This window comes from Pelophylax lessonae (genome assembly GCF_965119305.1).
Source record: "Pelophylax lessonae genome assembly, chromosome: 1".
Lineage (NCBI taxonomy): Eukaryota > Metazoa > Chordata > Amphibia > Anura > Ranidae > Pelophylax > Pelophylax lessonae.
The window spans coordinates 371,845,762-371,870,992 of NC_138768.1; the positions used below are offsets into that span (position 1 = coordinate 371,845,762).

Genomic DNA, 25,231 nt, shown 5'->3' on the forward strand with positions numbered 1-25,231 from the left:
ATACCAATGATGGGGCATCATTCCTCTCACTGATACCAATGATGGGGCATTTTCTACTTCCACAGGACACAGACTGCCACCCCCTGAATCCTGAAGGACAGTAACCTGGCCCTTTGTTTAGAAAGTTTGGAGACGTCTGTCCTACACTGAGTACTTCCACCATCAGCACTATCTGCCTGTTCCAAAAAGCTGTCAAATGAATTCCCTTTGAATCTGAATTAGAAGTGCAATGGTCTTTATGTACAGAGCATAAGGGCCATTAGGCTTGGCAGAAAGTTGACACAGGTAACTTGTTGTTCTACAGGCCAAACAGTACAGTGTAGATTGCACATTTTTTTTAAAAATGTGTGTGTATATATATGTGTGTGTGTGTGTATATATATATATATATATATGTGTGTGTGTGTGTATATATGTATGTATATATATATATATATATATATATATATATATATATATATGTGTGTATATATATATATATATATATATATATATATATACTGTATATATATTTATATACACCCTGTTCCAAATTATTATGCAAATTATATTTTTCTCATTTACCTAAATAATTGGTGTAAATAACAGTCAGCATAATTTACATGTTATCAACTATTAAGAGTACAATTCAAATTTTATTGAACAAACCTCCTAATGATAACAGTATTTTTTTTTAAACCTAAAAAACTTACAATGCACTGTTTCAAATTATTACGCACAGTAAGTTTCAAAACACTTTATAGGTTGTAAAGAACTGAAAATTGTCATTTGTTGTGTTTGCAGCATATTTAATGAAATCAAAAGCTATTTCAATCAAACTTATAACAACATTTTAACTTTTTAAACATTTAAACATAGGACCCCTTATTTGATAGCAGCTTCACAAGTCTTGCATCCATTAAACATGTGAGTTTTTGGACAGTTTCTGCTTGAATTTGTTTGCAAGATGTCAGAATAGCCTCCAAGAGCTGCTGTTTGGATGTAAACTGCCTCCCACCCTCATTGATCTTTTTGCTTGAGGATGCTCCAAAGGATCTCAATAGGATTGAGGTCAGGGGAGGATGGAGGCCACACCATGACTTTCTCTTCTTTTATCCCCATAGTAGCCATTATTGCAGAGGTATTCTTTTTGCAGCATGAGATGGTGCATTGTCATGCATGAAGGTGATTTTATTACGGAAAGCATAGTTCTTCCTTCTGTACCAGGGAAGAAAGTGGTCAGTCAGAAACTTCACATACTTTGCAGAGGTCATTTTTTCACCTTCGGGGACCCTAAAGGGGCCGACCAGCTCTCTTCACATGATTCTGGCCCAAAGCATGACTCCACCACCACCTTGCTGACGTCGCAGCCTTGTTGGAACAGGGTGGCCGTCCACCAAACATCCACTACTCCATCCATCTGGACCATGCAGGGTTGCATGGCACTCATCAGTGAACACAGTGTTTGAAAATTATCATGTATTTTTCTGCCTAATGCAGCCATTTCTGCTTGTGAGCATTGGTTAGCGGTGGCCGAATAGAAGGTTTATGCACAGTTGCAAGACTCTGGAGGACTATACACCTTGATGTCTGTGGGACTCCAGAGGCACCAGGAGCTTCAGATATCTGTTTGCTGCTATGTAATGGTAAATTAGCAGCTTCTCTCTTGATCCGATGCATGGATCTGGCAGAAACCTTCCTCAATGTGCCTTTATTTGTACAAACCCGTCTGTGCTCTGAATCAGCCACAAATCTCTTAATAGTGCGACGATCACGCTTACGTTTTTTGTGAAATATCTAATGTTTTCATACCTCGTCCAAGGCATTGAACTATTTCACTCTTTTTGGCAGCAGAGAGATCCTTTTTCTTCCCCACATTGCATAAAAATGGTGCTCTGCTTAATAATGTGGAACACCCTCCTTTAGTAGTTTTTCCCTAAAATGGGCTCACCTGGCAATATAATTATCACAGGTGTCCGAGATTGTTTTCAGTGATCAAAAGAGCCTTGAGACACAATGACATCAAATGAGTTAAGCTGAAAAACAAAATATTTAATCTTTGTGACACTTAAATAGAATTTGCATAATAATTTGGAACAGGATGTATGTATGTGTGTGTGTGTGTGTGTGTGTGTGTGTGTATGTGTATATATATATATATATATATATATATATATACATTATATTTTAGTAACAAGAAAGAGCAAAGCCTGTAGGATTTCTCCAAGTAATTAGATCAAGATCAAGGGTCTCCAAACTTTCTAAATTCAAGGGCCAATTTATTGTCCTTCAAACTTGTGGAAAAAGTGGAAATTTTCCTAGCGTCAATGAGAGTAAATATCGCATTTGGTATTGGGGAAAAATAGTGTCCGATCATGGAAATCGGTGGGAACAATATCTCCTTATCGTTGGTATCTTCAGGAAGAATAGTACCCCATCATTGGTGTCAGTGGGAGGAATAGCGCACTATCATTGGTGTCAGTGGGTGGAATAGTGCCCCATCATTGGTGTCAGTGGGAGGAATGGTGCCCCATCATAGATATCATTGGGAGGAATAGTGCCCCATTGTTGGTATCGTTGGGAGGAATAGTGCCCCATCGTTGGTGTCAGTGGGAGGAATGGTGCCCCATCATAGATATCATTGGGAGGAATAGTGCCCCATTGTTGGTATCGTTGGGAGGAATAGTGCCCCATCGTTGGTGTCAGTGGGAGGAATGGTTCCCCATTGTTGATGTCAGTTGATAGAATAGTGTCTTGTGGGAGAAATGGCACCCCAAGTGTCGGATAAAGACAAGCAAAGGGCCACAGTTTGGGGACCACTGTTCTAGATTAACCATAATATGTCAAAGTCCTCCTGTATACAGGATTGGTTGATGGGGGCCAATATTTATACCATCTTTAGAGTATTCTTTACTTTTCCAAGGTTCAAACTAACTATAACGTTCACAAAAAAAAGTACTTAGACACTTCTGCCTGCAGTATTCATATATAAAGCAAACATTTTTTTTTTCCAGCAGACCAGATACATTTAATTTTGGCAATTTACCAAAGGCAAATAGGTTGTTCACTTTCACTTTAAAAGGAAATTTTCATTTGCCAGACAGTTTTCCCTTAGCTTAGTGAATGTAGTGAAAATTCACTTTGCAAAGAATATTGAATTGGGTGCGGGGGGGGGGGGATGTTTTTGCTTGCACATGATTGGATAGTGGAAGTCAGCAGCACTTCATTTCACTCACTAAGCAAAAAAACCTACCCAATCTTAATTTGTTAAATGCCAAGTATAAGAATTTTTTAAAGGCAGTGAGATGCATGCATATCTTAGGCCTCATTCACACGAGTGTACTTCTACACGAAGGGCTGTGTTTGCCCACCCAGGTTTTCCATGAATCTGTGTGTAGGCAGTTCCATTCAAGTCTGTTGTAACACAACAGCTACATGGACACTGCCACTGATCCCAATTTGACAGCAATGCAGGTTCGGGTATGTGCCCCTGAACACTCTGTGTTTGGGGACACGCATCTGCATGGCTGTCAGATTGGGACCAGTGTCTGTGTCCTTGCTACCACTGCATTCTAGTAGACATGGGACTGCCTGTGCATGGATGCATGGAGCACCTGTGCAGGCAATCATTGCCCTTTGCATGGATATATGCTTAAGTACACACGTGTGAACAAGGCCTCAGTGATAAGATTTTTTTAATCATGTTTGTTTAAAATGTAATTTTTATGTTGGAACTTTTACACCATGCTTGGCAATGTCAGTTACTATAGGTAAGAGTTTATCTTGGCTGCCTTCTGCACTCCAAATGGCAAGAAAGTTTGCACTCTTTATCTAAAGTTTATATCACCCTGACCAGCCCTTCTAAAGCTCCCTACATACATTTGATTGTACCCAGCTGCACAACATGACTGTAAAAATATCTGTGTAGCAAAATTCTTTCTGCAAATATAGAATTTCTCATTGAGTATACTTGCATATTTGAGCTTATATGAAAAAGGAAGGGGGGCTCTGGGGATCAACCTGTCTAGGCAGATAGTAAGCAGCCATTAAAAGGCTTCCTGACAATTAACGTTGCCCACTATGCAACCATAGTCAGCAATATTGGACAAACTTGTGTAGGCGCCTTCAGGACCCTTATGGTTATATGCTACTAAACGAATCACAAATAAATGGAAGCCTAGAAGACTGATGGCAGAAAAAGAACAAGTGGTCCACCAAGTTTGTTCTTCTGTTTCTCCAGAAGTGAATAAAGCCCAGCTCCAGCCAAAACATGTTCTTTTATTTTGAATAGAGCAGGGAAGGGATAGCGCTTTTCAGGTTTTTATTACTCTGTCCTTTTAGGGGGAGAGTTCTAGCTCTTGGAAATATGTCCAAGGCACAGAACCATGTTTTTAACAGTCATAAAGAATTTGAACAACTATTTTGTTGCGATCTGTGCTTTACTGCCTTGGTTGCTTCAAACGTTTCTTCTACAGAAGCATAGGGACAGGAAGTGAGACTTTGGGACAGGAAATGAGTAGACTTTTTTTGTCCATAGGTGCCTGTGCATGCAATATTCTAATTCATCTTAATGAATAGCTGTACACAGCAACTACAGGTCCCAAGTGATTACACAGGATCTACATGCTGTATGCCTGTGTGCGGTAGCCCTTTAACCACTTCTGGACCGGAAGCATTTGCCCCCTTAATGACCTGTCCATATTTTGCGATTCAGCACTGTTACTTTAACGGACAATTGCGCAGTCGTGCGATGCTGTACCTAAATAAAATTTATGTCCTTTTTTTTCCTGCAAATAGAGCTTCCTTTTGGTGGTATGTGATCACCTGTGCGATTTTCTATTTTTTGCGTTCTAAACAAAAAAAGAACAACAATTCTAAAAAAAAAAAAAAAACAATATTTTTCACATTCTGCTATATAACATTCCCAAAAAAAATCAAAATGTTTTTAAAAAAAAAAAAATCAAAATGTTTTAACATTTTAGGCCAGTTTGTTTTCTGCTACATATTTTTGTTAAAAAAAAATCACAATAGGCGTATTTTGATTGGTTCGCGCAAAAGTTAACGTGTCTAACTACATGAAAGATTTATGTCATTTTTATTCTTTTTTTTTTACTAGTAATGGCAGCGATCTGCGATTTCTTTGAAGGACTGCGACATTGCGGCGGACAGATCGGACCCCTGACTGACATTTTTGACACTTTTGTGGGGACCAGTGACATTACTATAGTAATCAGTGCTAAAAATATGCACTGTTACTGTAATAATGACACTGGCAGGGAAGGGGTTAACAGTGTGGGTGATCAAGGGGTTAAATGTGTACCTAGGGGCATGTTTCTACCTGAAAACAAGAAGAGAAGGGCGCACCGACCTTGTGCATTACCACTTAAAAGTTTATTAAAATCAAAGAAGGGTAGCGTACAATATACTCACAAACATAGCATATGAATAAGCATATAGGAAATGGGCACGGCTCGCTTCCAGGATACTTCTCTACTTCTGGATAGCGTGATGGTGTCCTCAAAACCTGATGTGACTTACGTGTTTCGAGGGAGGACCCTCTTCCTCAGAGCCAAAATCGCCACACGAGTCTTAGTTTTCTTGTAGTGCCTTTTGGATACCCTTGGTCCTGAGGGGGGCAGCAAGACCACTTCATTTGTGTCATAAAACCGCCTAGAAGATTCACCTTCCCGCATACCACTCGAGCGCAGGAGAGCTATTGTTGCATGTTTCTACCTGTGGGGGGGGCGTGGCTTGTGAAATGATCAGAGAGACCTGTGATCCTATATAGAAGGATCACAGGGGCTCTGTGATCATTCCAGGGAGAACAACGGTTATGTTTACAACAGTTGACTGTTCTCTCTCAGCGGGGAACGATCGTGGGTGTCAGGCGGCAATCAGAGCTACCTGCCCCGTGTATCGGAGTCCCCGCTAACGAGCGGGGACGGTAGCATGCTCGCCCCCTAGCTCCCTGCGTGCCACCCACGTACACCTACGGCGGTTTGCGCAGGAGCGGCTGCCTGCTGCAGTATAACTGCAGCGGGTGGTCGTAAAGTGGTTAACTGCTTGTTCAAAATCATGTCTAAATATGGAGGGTGCATGATGTGGGCATGATTATAACTTACAAATATCATATTATGAACCTGTCATATAATAAAACTCGTTACTAGAAAGCTGCAGTTTATAGTATACAGTTTATAGAGATGAAAAGTGCTTAAATATGGTTAAAAAGTGATTTAAAGTGTTACTAAACCCAGACCCTGCATTCACTATATCTGGTCTCCTACAGTGCGCCGAACATGGAAATGCAATTATTTTAGTAAATATAAACTAATAAATACCTTTTTTCATCAGCTGTATATAGTAATTAGAGCAATCTTGTGACTTGTATCAGTGAGTGCTGATAGATTGTAGTAGGAGTTTTCATTTCTCCCAGGTTTGTCCTATCAGGCTTCAAGACCCTTAATTCTCGGTCTTGACAGTGCTTATTGGCCCTGTTCTGATCACATGTACCCTCTTTAGTTACTAGGCATGGAGGAGGAGGAAGGGACTGGGCTGTCATTTAGGCTCTGTATACACGCCCACATGTGTGATGTTAATACCACGGGACCTGAATAGCTCAGCTAAAACCAGGAAGTGTCCCCTCCAGTAATAGAGACCAAACTGAGCATGTGCAGTTGAACTACACTCACTGTGCTTATCTGGACCTGTCCAGAGTGAACGTGCAGAAGGGGGAGGATCTGTGCATACAGGATCACACAGCCTTTTTACACAATGCAGAATATTAATTACTTAAGTTACACAGTGAGTATAACAAGTATGCTATTCTGCATCTACAGACAGATTTTACTGTTGTGGGTTTAGTAACATCAAGTATGTGAATGAGGTGCTCGCTGTCAGATGAAAATATCTAAAGTCTATGTATGAGTACCTTTTTATCATAGTAGCTTAAAATGATTTTTTTTTATGTGATTCATCCTGCTGTGTTATTATTCTATAACTTACATTTCCTTTATTCTTTATATCTAGGCTCAGCTCATTGCTCAGTCTATAGGTCAGGCATTTAGTGTTGCTTACCAGGAATTCCTTAGAGCTAATGGCATTAACCCAGAAGATCTGAGCCAAAAGGAATATAGTGATTTACTTAACACCCAGGACATGTATAATGATGACCTCATCCATTTCTCAAAGTCTGAGAACTGTAAAGATGTAAGTATTCTGGCACAGCGCATAACAAAAATTTTATGCATTCTTCAGCACTATGCTTCTTTTTCTTTTTTTTAAAAGCAAGTTTAACTTCATGCTCTTACCAAATAAATATGCAACTTTTTCAAAGTGTTTCAATGCTAAGGTATTAACAGTGTTATCAGTCTTGTGGGGATGAATACATAAAGAGTAATAGAAAGGCTAATGAAATACTTGCCTTTCTTGGAATTTTTGCTTCTCTAGGCTTCCACAATGTTGGTTTTATGAGTAAAAGTCTAGGTAGGAAAGGAGAAGGTCAAAGCACAACAAGTAAAAAATGAATATTCCACACTGAAGGAAGATGTTAAAAATGTAGACAAATGAAAAAGAACTTCAGACAGCTTGTTCCTTTAATTAGCTCCTAGTGCTCTAAAGCAAATAGTAGCTATAAGCTTAATGTGCTCCAAAATTTTTTAATGACAACTCTATATGTAAAGACATGATTTAAAAACCACAGTGAGGCCAGGCAGCTACAACAGGTCACCGGCTACACTTCTTATAGCCCCATTTGGCATAATAGCACGTACCCTGAGTTGGACAAACTGGATCAGGCCGGAAGGTGGTTGCCCTTTGGGGTATCCCACATTAAACACATCTTGCTCAATGGGGCGCTAGTGTCCTTTGAGCAATTGCAACTTAGATTCTCCCTGCCAAATACTATGATGTACTACTACTTGCAGCTTCGGCATGCATTGCAGGCTCAGCCCTCCTTGTCCCATTCCAGTTTGTCCTCTACACCGGTATTTTTCCTTATGGAGCAGTATACTTCCACTAAAGGTTTTATATCTGCTTGTTACGCAGCCTTGTTGGGTTTACATCTGAACAGGTATCCTTGCAAGGCGTGTGACCAGTGGAGTGGGGGTGTGGGGGAGATTCCTGATGAGCAGTGGGAGGATGCCTTGGAGTCGGTTAGAAAATGTTCGCTCAACGTTTCCCGTCAGGTGTCCCAGTTGTATATCCTCCTTCGTGTTCATCATACCCCGGTGAAATTGCATGCTATGGGTATTCGTCCAGACAATATGTGCAATAGATGTGAGAGGGATGTGGGGGATCTAATACATTTGTTATGGAGATGCCCGAAACTGCATCGGTACTGGACATCTGTGACTTCCACTCTAAACAGAGTTCTGGGCTTGACGATCCCTTTGGATCCCAAGCACTGCCTCTTGGGTATACTGGATCACACATATAGACGATAGATATTTACGCAAGCTCTGTTTCAGGCTCGGCTGCTTATTCTTAGACACTGGATTGATCGGGATCCTCCCACATGTAGGATGTGGATGGAGCAACTAGGCTCCACCCTTCGCATGGAGAAATATATTTACCTGCATACGGGTGCTCCGGCTAAATTCCAAAAAGTTTGGGGAGTCTGGCTGAGTTCTCCGGGGATGGCTCCTACGGACCTGATCCTCGACCGTCTGTTGCTTTAATTGCTGGGGGTGGTGTGGGCCTCTGGTAGTCTGGTCTGGGGGAGATGCTTTGCTCTTTCATGTATGATTACTCTCTAGTATTGCAATCTTAGGTTCAGGTTGTTTTCTGCTTTCTACTGCATAATGGATTGATGGCTGAGATCTGTAAAATATTATGTGCCTTACCTTGTTATTGTTTTTCTGTTCCCATTGCACTGTTTGTATATGTTGGCGATTTTTTCAATAAATCTTTCTCTTGATTTAAAAAAAAAAAAACCACAGTGACCATTTCATTTTGGTTTAGGTGAAAACGAATTCTTAAAAAGTCTTCCTGACAATTCATATTGCCCACTATGCAACCATAGACAGCAGTATTTAATAAATAGCAAATTTGTGTAAGCACCTTCAGACCCTTAGGATATATGCTCCTAAACTAATCACAATTAAATGGAAACCTAGAACACTGATGGCAGAATAAGACGAAGTGGTCCACCAAGTTTGTTCTTCTGTCTCTCCAGAAGTGGTTAAAGCCCAGCTCCAACCAAAACATGGTATTTTATTTTGAATAGAGCAGGGAAGGGATAGCGCCTCTGTCAGGTTTTTTTTCAGGTTATTATTATTTTGTAAAACAAATTGTGTTGTGTTGCCTCAGTGTGTTTTTAAAAAAAATGAATGTCCCATAGATGTGCAATCATGTAGGTTTTCCGTGTTGTAATAGCGAAATCACTGTGCTTCCAACAAAGAAGTAATAAGGCCACTTGCCAGACTCCAAGCCCCCAATACGATGGAGGTCTATGCAAGCTCCGCATTCCCCAGCCAACTCCAGGTGGACCAATGTAATCATCTGTGGGCTTAGCACCTCCTCAGACAATGGTTTACAGCATCAATAGAATCGACCGCACTCAGTAAAGAAAGCACATAAAAAAACTCCACCGTGTAGCGATGCCTAGCGTTGGCACCATCACATCCACTGGAGCCATGGTGGTTTGTTTGAAAAAAAAAAGAGGAGCAAAGTAGATACACTTTTTTTGCTTTTTTTTTAGTTTTTGCTAAAGCCTAGTACACACTATTTTTCTTTTTCGTTCAACCCAGCAGGCTGAACAAAAAAAATGGAAGCGCTCAGGAGGAGCCGCTGTACCAACTATGCAATGTTAGTATAGTGATCTCCCCCACTGAGCTAATGTGTTCTGACTGGGGGATCTCTCCCTGTCACCTTAAACCACCCCCCCCCCCCTCGCCAGAACATGCTGGTGAGCACTCTCAGCCATTGGCCGAGATCACTGATTGGATGCCAATCGGAAAACCTTTTCTGGTTATGCCCCTTTGATAGAAACTGGCCGAACAGCCGTTTTTCTCATTTTTTTTTTTTTTTTATTGGTTTGTTCTCTGAAAACAACTACTGGTAATTTAATACTAATTGTGGACCAAGTGTTTTTTTTTTATAGTGCTATCTTCAGGACAGAGAGGCGTGTCTGTCTTAGTACCTGTCTTGTTTATATTCCCATCGCACAGGTTCCTCGATTAAAGGCTCCTCTGTAGTGGGTGCTGCAGCAATCACCAGCTAGACACTGGATTTATCACAGATAAATACACGTTCGACAGCATACCATGGATCTTGAATTTAAGCCTAAAACGTTTATTGCAGAAAGATCACATTACAACAGTGGGGGAGATCACTATACTAACATTGCATAGTTGGTACAGCGGCTCCTCCTGAGCCGTAAGGATAAGTGCAATGTTTCAGGGTCATGGCGGACCCCTTCATCACATGCCTGACGATGGGGTCCTGCGTGGCTCCCAAACATTGCACTTATTCTGTTATGGTGTCATCTTTCTGCAATAAACGTTTTGGACTGCAATTCAAGATCCATGGTGTGCGGGCGAACATGTGTATTTGTCGAAGTACCTGATCTCCTACTTTTACTGTTTTATATACAGAACATATCAGTGGCCATTCTCAGGAAAAATAGGCGGCTTTCCCGTTTGTCTTTCAGGTGTTTATTGAAAAACAAAAAGGTGAAATCCTTGGAGTTGTTATTGTAGAGTCTGGCTGGGGCTCTATTCTTCCAACAGTCATTATTGCTAACATGATGCATGGAGGACCTGCTGAGAAGTCAGGAAAACTGAATATTGGGGATCAAATCATGTCCATAAACGGAACCAGCTTAGTTGGGTTACCACTATCCACTTGTCAAAGCATCATTAAGGTAAGCTACAAAAAAAAAATCCATTGTGAGATTGTTTTTTTTTTTTTTGCAGTAAAAGTATCTTTAAATAAAGTGTAAATCACCATAGGACTTGCATGTTTTCTGGTCACTGTTATTTTAAGGAGATAACCACTGTAATATACATAAAATAACTTCTCTTTCTTTGTTTTTTTTTTTTTGTTAAATTAAAAAAAAGAGGGTAAACTTACCTGCACTGTGCTCCTTTTCTGGGGTCTCCTACCAGCACTGTCCGCTCCTCCTCTCATGCATGTGTTTCCATAGCAAGCTTTGGGGGAACATGTGCAAGGCACTCCCTAAAGTTCGCCCTTAGACACAGCACACCTGGGCCACCCTTCCACTCCCCCCCCCCCCCTATAGGATTTGACTGACAGCAGGAGTGTCGCAATGTCTCCCGAGGAGGGTAACGAGGAGTGTTCTACATTTTTTACCTTAATGCTGGAATTGCATTAAGGTAAAAAAAAGTTTTAACTTTAGAACCACTTTAAGTATATTCAAAGGATATTTTGAAATTTGCAATGTTGAACCAAATTTTGCAAATGTCCAGCAAGTAAAAGCAATTTTGGCATTATTGGGAGTAAAATGTCCAGTGTGTGCTATTTGTTTTGCTAAGAGTAGAGTTAGGATATTGGTCACAGTACTGTTTTATTGCTTTTGGTGTTATGGAAGGTTTACTGGACACCTACCTTTATATGTATACAGTATATACAAATATGCAGAATATCTCTTCAGTCATGGTTTGCCTTTTGTAATGAAATACTCCAATACAGGCATCTCCAGTACTTTGCCCTTTGCACAAATCTCTGTCAACTATGGCCATATACAGTATACTGTATATACATTGTCAATGTCATTCATTTACATATATCATTTAACATATATATATATATATATATATATATATATATATATATATATATATATATATATATATTTTTTTTTTTTAATAGGGCTTAAAGAACCAGTCACGAGTGAAGCTGAACATCGTGAGATGTCCTCCAGTTACCACTGTCTTAATCAGGAGACCCGACCTTCGATACCAGCTTGGTTTTAGTGTACAGAATGGCATTGTAAGTGACTGAACATTTTACACATTTAAATAAATATATTCTGTTGCTTTTATCTTTATGCCAGGGATACATGTAGGAGGAGAGCTATTTTAATATCATGTATTGTACTTTTTACATTTATCTGACAAAGTATTTTCTTCTAGTTAAAGGAGTTGTAAAGTCAGAAGGCTTTTTATCACATTGCATTCTATGCATTACGATAAAAAACCTTCTGGGTGTAGCAGGGATGTCCACGAGTCCCTTGGCTGTCCGGGACTTTCTCTCCTGATTGACTGATTGGCTCCCGCGGCTGTCCATCAAAATCAGTTAGCCAATCAGGAGAGGGGGGCAGGGCCAAATGACAGCTCCGTGTCTGAAGGGACACACGGAGCTGCAGCTTGGCTCGGGTGCCCCCATAGCAAGCTGCTTGCTGTGCGGGCACTCGATGGGAGGGAGGGGATAGGAGCAGCAAAGAGGGACCCGAGAAGGAGGATCCGGGCTGCTCTGTGCAAAACCAACTGCACAGAGGAGGCAAGTATAGCATGTTTGTTGTTTTTTTTTTTTTTTAAAGGAGACTTTACAATCACTTTAAGAGTTCTCTTTATTTCACCAAATACTAATGAAGGGTTGGATCCTCTCCAGGTTTTTATTCCCTCTAAGGATCTAGAATTTTTCTAGCCAATCTAAAACTAAAAAAAAATGCTTTGACATAATTCTTTACTCCTCTGGAATGAAAGGAGGTATGGATGTATAGAGACCATACACATATAGTAAGTGTGTTGCACCTTAAGGGTTTTATATTTTTCAGAAGCAGTAGTTCTATATTATGCAAGGATGTTAGAAATTTCTGTAATACAGTAAAAAAGACAGTAAAAGGTTTTAGTTTTCCAGAAATCTGTATCTGTTTTTTCCTTTTAAATATTTGTATTGGGAAATTTTGGTGCAGTAGTTCAGAGTCTGTTTTCATTAGTTCAAGTGATTTGCAATTCTCATAAACCCATATTTTATTCACAAAAGAAAATAAAAAAACATATCAAATGTTCAAACTAAGAAAATATACCATTTTAGGAAAACAATAAGGTAATTTTGAAATTGATGTGAGCAACACATCTCAGAAAAGTTGGGACAGAGCCATATTTGCCACAGTGTAGCATCCAATTATCTTTTAACAACACTTTGGGAACTGAGGAGACCAGTTGCTGGGGTTTTGGGAGAGGAATGTTGTCCCCTTCTTGCCTGATAAACGATTATAAATGCAACAGTCCTGGGTCTTCTTTGTCTTATTTTTCTTTCAAATATTTTCAATTGGTGAAAGGTCTGGACTGCAGGCAGGCCAGTTTAGCACCCAGACTCTTCTACTACAAGGTCTACCCTGAAAAATACATTTTCTGGATGCATATGCCGCTCTAAAACCTGTATATATTTTTCAGCATTGATGGTGCCTTTCCAGATGTGCAAGCTGCCCATTCTATACGCACTAATGCAGGTTTTTAAAGTGTGCACTGATAACAAGCTGGAAGTTCCCCCTCCTCTTAAGTCCAGAGGACGTGGCACCCATGGTTGCCAAAAATGTCAAACTTCGATTCATCTGACCACAGAACACTTTTGTTCAGATATGGCTTCTTTGCATTATAGAGCTTTACCTTACATTTTTGGATGGCACAGCAAAAAACAGCCTGTGATTTTTGGAAGTATTCCTGAGCCCATACTGTGATGTCCATCACAGAATTATGCCTTTTTTTGATGCAGTGCCATCTGAGGGCCCGAAGATCATAGGTATCTAATATTGCAATTCGCGCTTTTCCTTTGCACACACAGATTTCTCCAGATTCTCTGAATCTTTTGATGACATTACAGTATGTACTGTAGGTGATGATCATCTATTTAATGTCTTTGTAGTTTAGGTTGAGAAAAAGTATTCTGAAATTGTTAGATAATTTTATAGACTCAGCTTTTACATATTGGTAAACCTCTGCCCTTCTTTACTTCTGAGAGACTCTGACTATCTGAAATGCCCTTTGTATACCCAATCATGTTACTGACCTGTTGCCAATTAACCTAATTAGTTACAAAATGTTCTTCCAGCTCTTTCTTGTTTGTACCACTGCCAACTTATTGTTGCCCTTTCCCTACCTATTTTGAGTTGTGTTGCTGCCATCAATTTCAAAAATACCTAATTTCTTTCCTTAAATTTAGTATTTTCTCAGTTTAAATATTTGATATGTTCTCTGTTTTCTATTGTTTGAATAAAATATGGGTTTATAAGATTTGCAAATCATTGCATTCTGTTTTTATGTATATTTTACACAGCATCCCAACTTTTTGAGTTGTTTTTCACCAGTAGTTGTAAAATAATAAATTTTGGACTGAAACTTTGCATTGTTGGCAGGCTGATCAAAATCTGGAAAGGGTTTGTGTTACCTGTAGCAACCAATCATATTTTGACTACTGTTTGTAGTGAAGGATGGAAACCTAAGAGAAGGGATCTGGTGGGCTACTGTAGTCCAACACTTTTTGAACATTGAGCTGTCGTCCTGTTGGAGATGTTGTAGCAATGTGGTTTAGTGACTGGCACAATCTCTTTTTGTATATGATTTTTTTATTTTTTTGTCTTAAGAATGACTTCAAAGCATTCATATTTTGGGCTTAATGTCTTTGTGTGTCAGTAGTCCCCCTCTACAGCTCTACAAGATTCAAACTTTCAATTTTTAGCTGTTTTTTTTTTTTTTTCATGGCATGTAATTATTGGGGCAGTACTGTCATCTACTAGTACAGACAGGCTGATAGTTGAACATCCACTAAGAACAACAAAATGAGCCTAATTTTGCTTATACAGCAATTTTTCATTTGCAGATTTGCAGCCTTATGCGAGGTGGGATCGCAGAGCGAGGTGGTGTACGAGTAGGTCATCGCATCATTGAGATCAATGGACAGAGTGTTGTAGCAACTCCTCATGAGAAGATAGTTCACATTCTCTCCAATGCAGTTGGCGAGGTAATGGATGCTGCGACTTACTGTATAGCTTATCAAAGTACCACATAAACATTTACCTTTTTTTATTTTTTATTTATTTTATTTTTTTTTTGTAGTTCTTTTAAAAATATTACAAAAACTTACAAAAATGAACATGCATTCAGAAAAGATTTTTAGTAGGACATGGCCATGCTATGGTGTTTGAAAGAATCTTAGGATAGTTTTTGTTCTGCTATAACACCTTCCCTGAAAATCAGCATCTATTACACTTCTGTGAAATGACTGACATTTTTCTATGGTCCAAGTGACCGTGTCCCTGTCTTCCCTAATTAAAATGTACTTCTGTTAGTTTTCAAGCTAGAGAGAATTAGTTGGTGAGAAGCTGCTATAAGAAAGTGCTCTTGTCAGCTGTAGAAGTAAGTTTTCATGCTCAGAAAGTAGAAACTGACAAGATGGGCCAGATGTATCATTTTATACTTAATTGGAAGCTACAGAAAAGACTTGGCAGATGGATGAGAATATTTGATTTTTAAAAGCTGAATTCTAAAGGCCATAGAGGAACAGCTCTGAAGGACAGTGATGAGTAATGACCTATCTCGTTTTGTAGCGATTGCTGCTCTTACAAGGAGCTGCACGCTTTCTTCAGATCCTACACGCAGATTGCCCTTATGTGTGGTCATTTTTATGTTCACATGTCTAGGAATAAAATAATATTTTCTGATTAGTCACAAACATTTTCCAAGATCTTAAAAAATGTATGTGTATATCAAATAGTATTCATCATAGGCTTATAGCATCCATTGCAGTCCACTTGGTGAACTGTATTCTTGTCTGTAACCAGGCACCTATAATAACTTTCTTTGCCCATCTGCTTTTAGAGCACACATATGCTGTGTATGTGCCCATCCCCAGTACTGTATACATGTATGCTACTGTATTGTTCTAAGATTCACAAAATTGAGTATCTCAGAATATACACACACATCTAAAGCCTGGTACACACTAGTACCAGCTGAACGAAAAAAACGGAAAAGCTCAGAAGGAGCCGCTGCACTAAGAATCCAATGTTAGTATAACAATCTCCCCTGCTGAGCAACTGTGTTCTGACAGGGGGGGGCGGCTTCCCCCACCAGAACACGCTGGTCAGCGCTCTTGGCTATTGGCTGAGAGTACTGATCGGGTGCCGATTAGCAGACCTTTTTTAGTGATGCCCCTTCGACAGAAGCCTCTGTCGGACTGGCTGCCGTACACACAGGCCGAATGTTGGCCAGTTTCTATTCAACTGGCCAATGCTGCCGGATATTTCGCCTATGTGTACCGCCCTTTAGGTAGACTGATGGTATAGGAATACCACTAGAGATATGTAAGCTGTTGTGTATTCTTCTATAAACATAATCTTATGTGTTTTTTTTCTTTCCTTTTCTTGTTTTATTTCATTAATATCCTCAACAGATACATATGAAGACTATGCCAGCAGCCATGTACCGACTGCTGACGGCACAAGAGCAACCAGTTTACATCTGATAGCATCTCCGTCTCGTCACACATGCATGGAGCACAGTTCTCCTCAAGTGTGGTTGTGGTTATAGTGCTGCATCTGTGTCTGCAAAAACATCTTGAGAAGAATTACTTAATTTCCTTTTTTGTTTCAGCCCATGTTTTGTTTTACATTCCACATCTTTTCTAAAATGGGTACATCTATTTCAAGGCCTGTGCTCCAGTCATGATTCAACTAATATATATCTGCAGTGCTAGGAAAACACCTTACAGTCCATGTGGACCACTTTGAGTCCTAGATTGCATCCTGCTGAAAGGCTGGGTGACAACAAGTCACTTCAGTGAAGACCAAGCTTCTGCTATTCGTGATCTTGTCCTCTCCTTCTTATGCACTTAAAGTTTTCACATTTAAATCTGGCCAGTAGTTAATCTTGCGTCTTATGAAAGAGCCTTCATGCATGTGTCACAGTTGTAAAGTAGCAGGACTGGATCTTAGATACAACTCTGGAAGTTGTGCATGAAACTCTGGGTTGCCTTGGATCTACAAATTATACTATGTGTGCTTCTGTTGTGTTCACTGTATCAAAGCACTTTTGAAATTGAAATATCCTACATCAGTAAGTATTTAAATAACAGGTGCTGTTCATCCAGCATGTCTGCTTTCTTATTAAAAATCCATCTGACTTTTCACCATTAAACATATTTCATCATCAATATCCGACAGTGCATATCCATGTTGGAATCTGGCTTAGTTTACTTTGTTTGCTGAGCAAACAATTTTCACTAAATACCAGATCATGGCAGCCTATTTGCACTGTAACCTATTTGGTGGTTTAGTCATTTCTTACCGTGTTATTGTCCAAACACGGGACATACATCTAAAGGCCTTGGTTTACAAAGGGTACCATTTCACTCACACTTTCATTAAAATGGTATGTTCCTTCATAGTTGAAACCCTTTTAAACTTTACAGTAAGCTTTCCTCATGGATTGGCTTTCACTAAAACTCTCCAAGTCAATGATGACTTCCAACTGCTGTTAAAAATAGTTCCCAGGCGATGGGAAAAAGCAACTACAGCCAAGCAAGCCTGGTATTTTTTTTTTTTTAAGGGCTTGTTCACACCAAATGTGTTGAGCTGCGTTGTTCTGCATTGATCAACACAGGCTCAATGCAAGGAGATTCTATTAAAAATTGCCTGCTGCCTATATGCACTGTTCAAGCAACACCAATGCATGGGTTTGCATTGAGGACAAATGTAGGCATGCTGCATTTTTATGCAGCACAGCACACCACAATGCAACACGCATATCAACATAAAAAAGTGTATTTTGACCATTGATGGGGCCTGTACCTAAATAAATGCATTTTAAAAATGCAAACACAGTGCAATATGTTAAAAACTGCACGTCAACATGCTTTAATAAGCATATATTTTCTGTGCGTTTTTTATGTTCAATGTGGTGTGAATGAGCCCTGAATGGTTTAAAACTAGAAGTTCTTCCTAAGAGCAGGAAATTAAAGTTGTTCTAAATGCATTCTATGCATTAAAGTAAAAAACCTGGGTGCAGCCCTCCCCGGCCCCTACTTATACTTGAGCCCCATCTCGATCCAGCAATGTGCATTAGAGCAGCGGCTCTCCCGGGTCTCTTTCATATTGGCCCATACATCAGCGAAAGCCATTGGCTCCTGCTGCTGTCAAGCACAGCCAGTAAGCCAATGTGGGGGGAGCTGAGCTGCGCTCTGTGTGTGAATTTACAATGTCCATTCACAGGATCGCAGTACGGAAGAGAGCCTGCTCAAGTGCCCCCATAGCAAGAGGCTTGCTATTGTGGGCACTTGGCATGGGGGAGAAGCCAGGACCACCGGCAGGGGACCCGAAAAGAGGAGGTTTGGGGCAGGTAGATATGACATGTTGTTTTGAAAAAAATCCCTACCTTTACAATCACTTTATTTTTAAGCCTGGTGACTTTGCTTGAGAAGCTTTGGACACCCTCTGGGAAATATGCTCCACCTGAACAACTATCCCATGGGAAGCCATTGGAGGCTAATCATCGCATTTTTGATAAATAGCTGGAATGAAAAAAAAAAGGTCCCAGTGAGCGTTTTCCTTCATAGATCCCAGAGGGCAGAATAAAATGTTTTAATGCCAGGTGCCATACTGCCTGCTCTTAGGCAGAGTGTTCAATTTTTCCAAACAGGCTTTAAACTGTTATTAGCAGAGCACAAAGGTGGGTGGATTTTTCCATGGTTCATGCATTTGGAAAACAGATTTTTTTTTTTTTTAACTTTTCTTTACAAGTCTATGCATTTCACAATGAGGCAAAACTGTCCAAGAATACAGTTTATACAGTTGCCACACTTGCCTTTGATTTGTCAGAATATATGAGTTTCCATTTTACTACGTTTACATTATATTTACATAGCTCTGCTGTTACCTTGTCTCGGTAAGGGGGAGCTGGTGAGTGCTGGAGCAGTGAATAAGATTTGAAATGATAGTTTCCAGTGAACTTTGTTTACATCATGCAGTACAAATTGTCCAAGAGCTCGAACACAGGTATGTCATATTTGTTTTTGCACAGGGTACTTTTTGTTCTATGGTAGATACCACAGCTTGAGCTTCTTGGAAACACTGATTACTTATTTTACAGTATTCAGGGTAACAGCACACATAAGCTGTATCATAAATGAACAGATATAAACACAGATGTAGCTGAATGTACCTACCGTAAATGTTACTGATGTAGAACCAGTATACGTAGATATAGACCCAACTCTTAAGCCCTAATACTGGCCGAACACTTATTCATTTTTAGGCAATCTCCGCAGTTTCAAAAACAACCAAGTGCATCAAAGCAACGGTTTCAATAAATTGTTAGTTATGGCAAGAACATAGACTGCTGTCTTTCCGGTATCTACCAACCTCCATGGAAACTAGGTCTGCTCCAAACACTAGCTATGTTTGGTGCTGTGAGAGTGGCCTGGTAACTTAATAAAGCCATTCAATGGGTGGAATCGCCTCAATGGCCTTCGTTTGTGGAGGTGTGGTAGCAGATTGCATTGATCCATTTAGTTGGTTTTGAAAGCAAAAGCTAGTTTAAAGCCTGGTCCAAACTATTCATTTTTTTTTTTTTTCGTTCAACCCAGCGGGTTGAACAAATAAACTGTCAGCTCCGGTCGGAGCCACTGTACTAAATGTGAAGTTAGTACAGCGATCTCCCCCACTCTTCCGGCCCATGTGTACGGGGCTTTAAACTTAAATTTCCTGATAATCCTGGTGTTTATGGCCAGTGTTAGACTTTGATGGTGCAACTTTTACTTTTAAATTGACATAAGTCTGGGGTGTCCAAACTACGGCCCTCCAGCTGTTGCGGAACTACACGTCCCATGAGGCATTGTAAATCTCTGACGTTTACAGACATAACTAGGCATGATGGGAATTGTAGTTCCTGAACAGCTGGAGTGCCATAGTTTGGACACCCCTGCCGGTTGTCTAAATTTACAATTGTTTACATGGGGTTAAAATGTTCTGCCTCCTCTTGAATATGTAGACCTAGTTTGCCACCGTTGGGTTAGTACATATATAACTTGTAAAGCAGATCAAGTCCTTATGTGAAAAAGGCTGCCATTTCATCCTTTCATTTCATAATCTGCCGGTCTGCAAAGTAGCAAAGGACTTCATTTACTGTAATACTGGGTAACTAAAATCTGTCTCTTCCACTACTGTATTTGTTGGACCCAGGTTTAAATGTCCGCCCAGTGTAAAGTGAATTGATAAAACTAATCTGTTAATGTAAAACATGACTTGTTTTAGGTCTAATATACCATGCGGATAGCATAATTAATATTTATTTTGTGATGTAGATAATATTTGTTTTCCTGTATATCAGGGATTATGATTTAGTTCTTAGAAAGCTGAAGCAGCCTTGAAAACTATAATATGAACACAATAGGAAATGTATTTATTTATTTATTAGAACATGTGTTACATGTTTGGGAATCGTAACTTTTTTTTTTTTTTTTTTTTTAATTTGGGGAATAAAAAATCTGTCCTAATGTTTCTTGGAAGTTCCCATTTCTGCGTGCGGTTTTTATTTGCTAAAACAACTTACATGTATGTTTACTATTCATGCAATTCCTGACTTGTAACCAAATAACATGGAGAAAAAAAACCCAGTATTTTATTTATGAAGATATTTTTTTGTAATGAAGATGTATGGAAGTGATATGGTTAGCGGATAAAAAAAGACCTCATTCTTTGTTTACTAAAGCAACATTTACAATGCTAATAGGAATAGACGTCAGACTTTTCTTAGACACCAGACAACACTGGAATCAAATCAAATAAAAAAAAAATGGTTGCTCCTTTTCTTCCATTAAAATTACAGAAGAAATTATTTCATACATTGCATTAAAACAAATCCCACTTATGACTGGATTCATCTAGTGGGACCTAGGGTATCTTTCATTCTTTTGAGCATAATTATTGAAGATTGGCAAATTCAAACAATTAGGTATAAAATAAATGGATAAAGCTGTTTTGCTTTGTACTGTATTTCTAATGGCTTGCTCAATTTGTTTTAATTTTCATAATTGGTTTGAAAACAGCAGAAGACTAACTCTGAGGGTCATTAATGGCTTCTCTGTGGTCTGATGTCTACATAATAATGCGCCAATAATTATCTACCTTGACCTTCATTTTCTGGCTTTCAGTTTACAAGACTTAAGAGACCATTTATAGTTAATGTTATTCACAACTGTCCATTGTATTTTCAGGAATCACAATGAGTGTGCGCAATATGACCTGATTTTAAGGTTTGATATGACATGTTGAGTTCAGCTATATTCTTCTGCAGAGTGATCTATTAGGAGACACCTAGTCCAATCAAGAGTAAAGTCATTGTTTTTAAAAAGTACCCCCTTCCTGACTCACTGATGCCTTGCCAGTTCTACCTTGCTCCTTCTTCCTCTGCAAACAGCCAGCAATAAAATCCATAGGGGAGAACAGTGATATCACTCTTTCTGTCGTGTGACGGCCACTGGAACCAAGCGATTATTGATGAATGAAGAAGTAGAGGGGTGGCACTGGCAGGAGTATCAGTGGGTCAGATTGGGCCTTTGCAAAGACACTGTCACTTTGCCCTGCACAGGCAAAGTGTGTCTTCAATGAAAGGAAGAAATCTTAGATGCAGACTTTGTTGACCCCCTTCCGCTCAGGTCTGTGGCATTAGTTTGAGATACATATGAAATGATTTAGCATTCAATGAAAGGTGCATTTAACCTGCAGTTAACCTACTTCCGACCTGCATTGGACCTGCTGGTTTCTTTTTACATTTAAAATTGATAGTTGATTCCTTTTTCTTATCCCTCTGTTTTGCTGCAAATAGCGTGTCTTGCCCTGAATGACTTCCATTGACTCACAACAGTGGGACATTTGACATGCTACAGACCCATTTCTTTGCTGTACTACTGCAAATTCTGGGTAGAGCAAAACAAATACCCTATGGAGGCACAGTTTGAAGTGGACAAATTTTAAAATTATCAACTGGTCCTGTTCTTTAAAAAATATACCCACCAGTCATTCCTTTTTTTTTTTTTTTTTTTAATATATATTTTATTTATTGAAAAAACTTTTTTTTTCCAGACAAATATACCATAGACACCATAGACATCAAAATAAAAACACATCCAAAAAATAAAATAAAACCTAATTAAATTTGAAAAACACATTAGATTTAAAGGAGTTGTAAGGGCAGACAGTTTTTCATCTTAATGCATTCTATGCATTAAGATAAAAAGCCTTCTGTGTGCAGCAGCCTACTCAGCACCCCCTAATACTTACCTGAGCCCATCTCTATCCAGCGATGTCGACGAGTCCCTCAGCCATCCGGGACTCTCCCTCCTGATCGGCTCCCGCTGCTGTTAATCAAAGTCAGTTAGCCAATCAGCAGAGGGAGGGGGCGAGGCTGAATGGCAGCTCCGTGCCTGAATGAACATATGGAGCTGCAGCTCAGCTCAGATGCCCCCCATAACAAGCTGCTTGCTGTGGGGGAACTTGACAGGAGGGAGGGGCCAGGAGCAGCGGTGAGGGACTTGAAAAGAGGCAGATCCAGGCTGCTCTTTGAAAAACCACTACACAGGAGGAGGTAAGTATAACATGTTTGTTATTTGAAAGAAAGAAAAAAAAAAAACATGAAACTTTACAATCACTTAAAAAAAAAATACACATTCTAACCTACAGTAACCCATATCTTGTGTAAAATCTTTCACATAAAGCTTGCAGTATCTTTCATATTTTCACCAATTGGGTACCTTAAAGCGGAGTTCCAGCCATTTCTGTGTTACAAAAAGTGTAGCTGCTGACTTTTAATAAACACACACTCACCTGTCCCACGGTCCAGCAATGTGGCCACCCAAAGCCTTGGTTCTCTCCCTCTCCTCTCCCCAGTGCCGGCATCACTAGTGTGGGCACCCATCTGTGACAGCTTGTGGCTTCACAGCCGAGTGCAAGTCACGCTGTGCGTCCTGAGTGGCCGGGCAATCTTCTGAGAGCTACTTGAGAGCAGGTACCTGTAAAAACTAGGTACCCCCTCCCAAAAAAAAAAATCACATGGCAAATGTGCCATGTTAGGGAATCAGGAGTACTTAAAGCGGAACTTCCACTTTTGGGTGGAGCACCGCCTAAACATTCCACCCAAATCTTTGAAAGATATTTTAAAGCGCCCTATGCTGAAAAGTCAACTCTCAAATCCAAGTTGACTGCCTATGTGCATTCCTCTGCTGACGGTGGATGTGGCAGAATCCACTTTTGTGCAATCCATTTTCTAGCAAAAAACAATGTCCCTATCATTGTCTTATTCTTTAACCACTTCCCGACCAGCCACCGCACATTTACTGCGGCAGGTCAGCTCAATTACGCTAAGCGACATACCTGTACATCATTTAGTGTAATAGCCAGTGGGGGTGTGCACTGATTGGCCAGAGGGGGAGCCAATCAGCAGGTTCAGCGCATGCAATGTCTACCGGCCACCCACAATCACTCCCCATAGAGACAGAACGGCGATCTGCCTATGTAAACAAGGCAGACCTCCGTTCTGTCACAGATGAACACCGGAATCCTGTGTTCGTGCTATTCAGGAACACACATCTCTGTTCATCTATTGAGTCCATCCTCTGCACAGTTAGAAAGCACTCCCTAGGGACACACCTAACCCTCTGATCTCCCCTGGTGTTAACCCCTCCCCTGCCAGTGTCATTAGTACAGTAATTGTGCATATTTTGAGCACTGTAGTAATGTCACTGGTCCCCTTAAAAGTGTCTGGTGTCCGAACTGTCTGCTGCAATTTTGCAGTCCCACTAAAAATCGCTGATCGCCGCCATTACTAGTAAAAAAAAATGGCAAAAATCTATCCCCTAGTTTGTAGGTGCAATAACTTTTGCACAAACCAATCAGTATACACTTATTGGTATTTTTTTTTTTTTTTTTTACCAAAAATATGTGGCAGAATACATATTAGCCTAAAATGATGAAAAAATTAGATTTTTAAATTTTTTTTATTGGCTGTGTTTTATAGCAGAAATGAAAAAATAGCTTTGTTTTTCAAAATTGTCGGTCTTTTTTTGATTATAGCGCAAAAAATGAAAACCGCAGAAGTGATAAAATATCACCAAAAGAAAGCTCTATTTGTGGGAAAAAAGACATTAATTTTATTTTGGTCCAGCATCGCACGACTGCGCAGTTGTCAAAGTATCGCAAAAAATGGCCTCGTCATTAAGGGGGTAAAACCTGAAGTGGTTAAGGAATACATCCACCAGTTCTTTGAAGAATATAGCCCCCAACACTTCAAATTGTAACCTTCCATTTTCATTCCAAAATAAAACCTTTAGAGCCCATTCACACTGCCGCGACTTGTCAGGCGACTTGTCAGCCTGACAAGTCGCGTTCGGTCGCGGTCCATTGAGTAGTACAGGACCCGTTCTAATAGGAGCGACACAAGTCGCTCCGACTTAGAAAAAGGGTCCTGTACTACTTTGGGGCAACCTCGGAGCGACTTGCATACACTTCCATTATGTGAAGTCCCTGCAAGTCGCGCCGAAGTCACGGTGCACGCGACTTCATAGGTTGCCCCCCGAAGTCGTGTCGCCTCAGTGTGAACTGGCTGTCATGCTAATGATGTCTGTAAAATATAACCGTGCATCTCCAATAGAAAGTATTTTTCATATTACCATCCTCCAATTGGCCATTTCAGTTTGGTATACACTAGTAGTATAACATTAAGAGCACAAGGAACATTGCATCCTCCCAGAGAAGCACAGCACCGTAGGAACCACAACAATTTTCTTTCAACCTACACTCAGTATAGTTACCCCTTTCTTTTAGCACATTCCAAATTGATCCTGCTGTACACCTCTGTAACAATTAATATGCACAGACATTGTCTTCACACGTGTTGACTCCAATATCTCAATTCGTTTCTATTCCTAGGAAGACCTTTTTAATGTTTTTATTACCAATGGTCATGCAATATAAACCTTTTTTGACCTCTGGTTGGGTCAGCTAGTCTTAAAAATGCTTTTGCTGTCCTGGTAATACTTTTTTTTTTTTTTTTCTTACACAGTGACGCCAGCTGGCGGACTTGTACATACCTAGCAGAGTACTTAGAATATGCAGATGTATTATTGTTCTGTAAAGAGGATGGAATAGAAATTATTGTAAATCACTGGGAAAAGTCTAGTAATGTATTTGTAACAATATTGTTCTTTGTAAACAGCAAACATTAAAAAAAAAAAAAGGAAAAAAAAATTCTATGTGAGCCTGGAATGTTGATACTGTACATCTATTGAATGTAATTCCTCT

General features: G+C 39.8%; 1 protein-coding gene across 2 annotated transcripts in view; it reads left to right on the forward strand.

Annotated features, from left to right (window-relative positions):
- APBA1 (amyloid beta precursor protein binding family A member 1) overlaps positions 1 to 17,704 on the forward strand; it is a 196,771-nt gene extending 179,067 nt beyond the window's left edge. For both annotated transcript variants that reach the window (XM_082243995.1, XM_082243996.1), the window contains 5 exons: positions 7,006 to 7,185; positions 10,628 to 10,840; positions 11,809 to 11,928; positions 14,761 to 14,901; positions 16,333 to 17,704. In XM_082243995.1, coding sequence (XP_082100121.1) covers positions 7,006 to 7,185; positions 10,628 to 10,840; positions 11,809 to 11,928; positions 14,761 to 14,901; positions 16,333 to 16,404 — 726 coding nt within the window. In that variant the 3' untranslated portion in view covers positions 16,405 to 17,704. The remainder of the gene's footprint in view (positions 1 to 7,005; positions 7,186 to 10,627; positions 10,841 to 11,808; positions 11,929 to 14,760; positions 14,902 to 16,332) is intronic.
- The last annotated feature ends 7,527 nt before the right edge of the window (positions 17,705 to 25,231 follow it).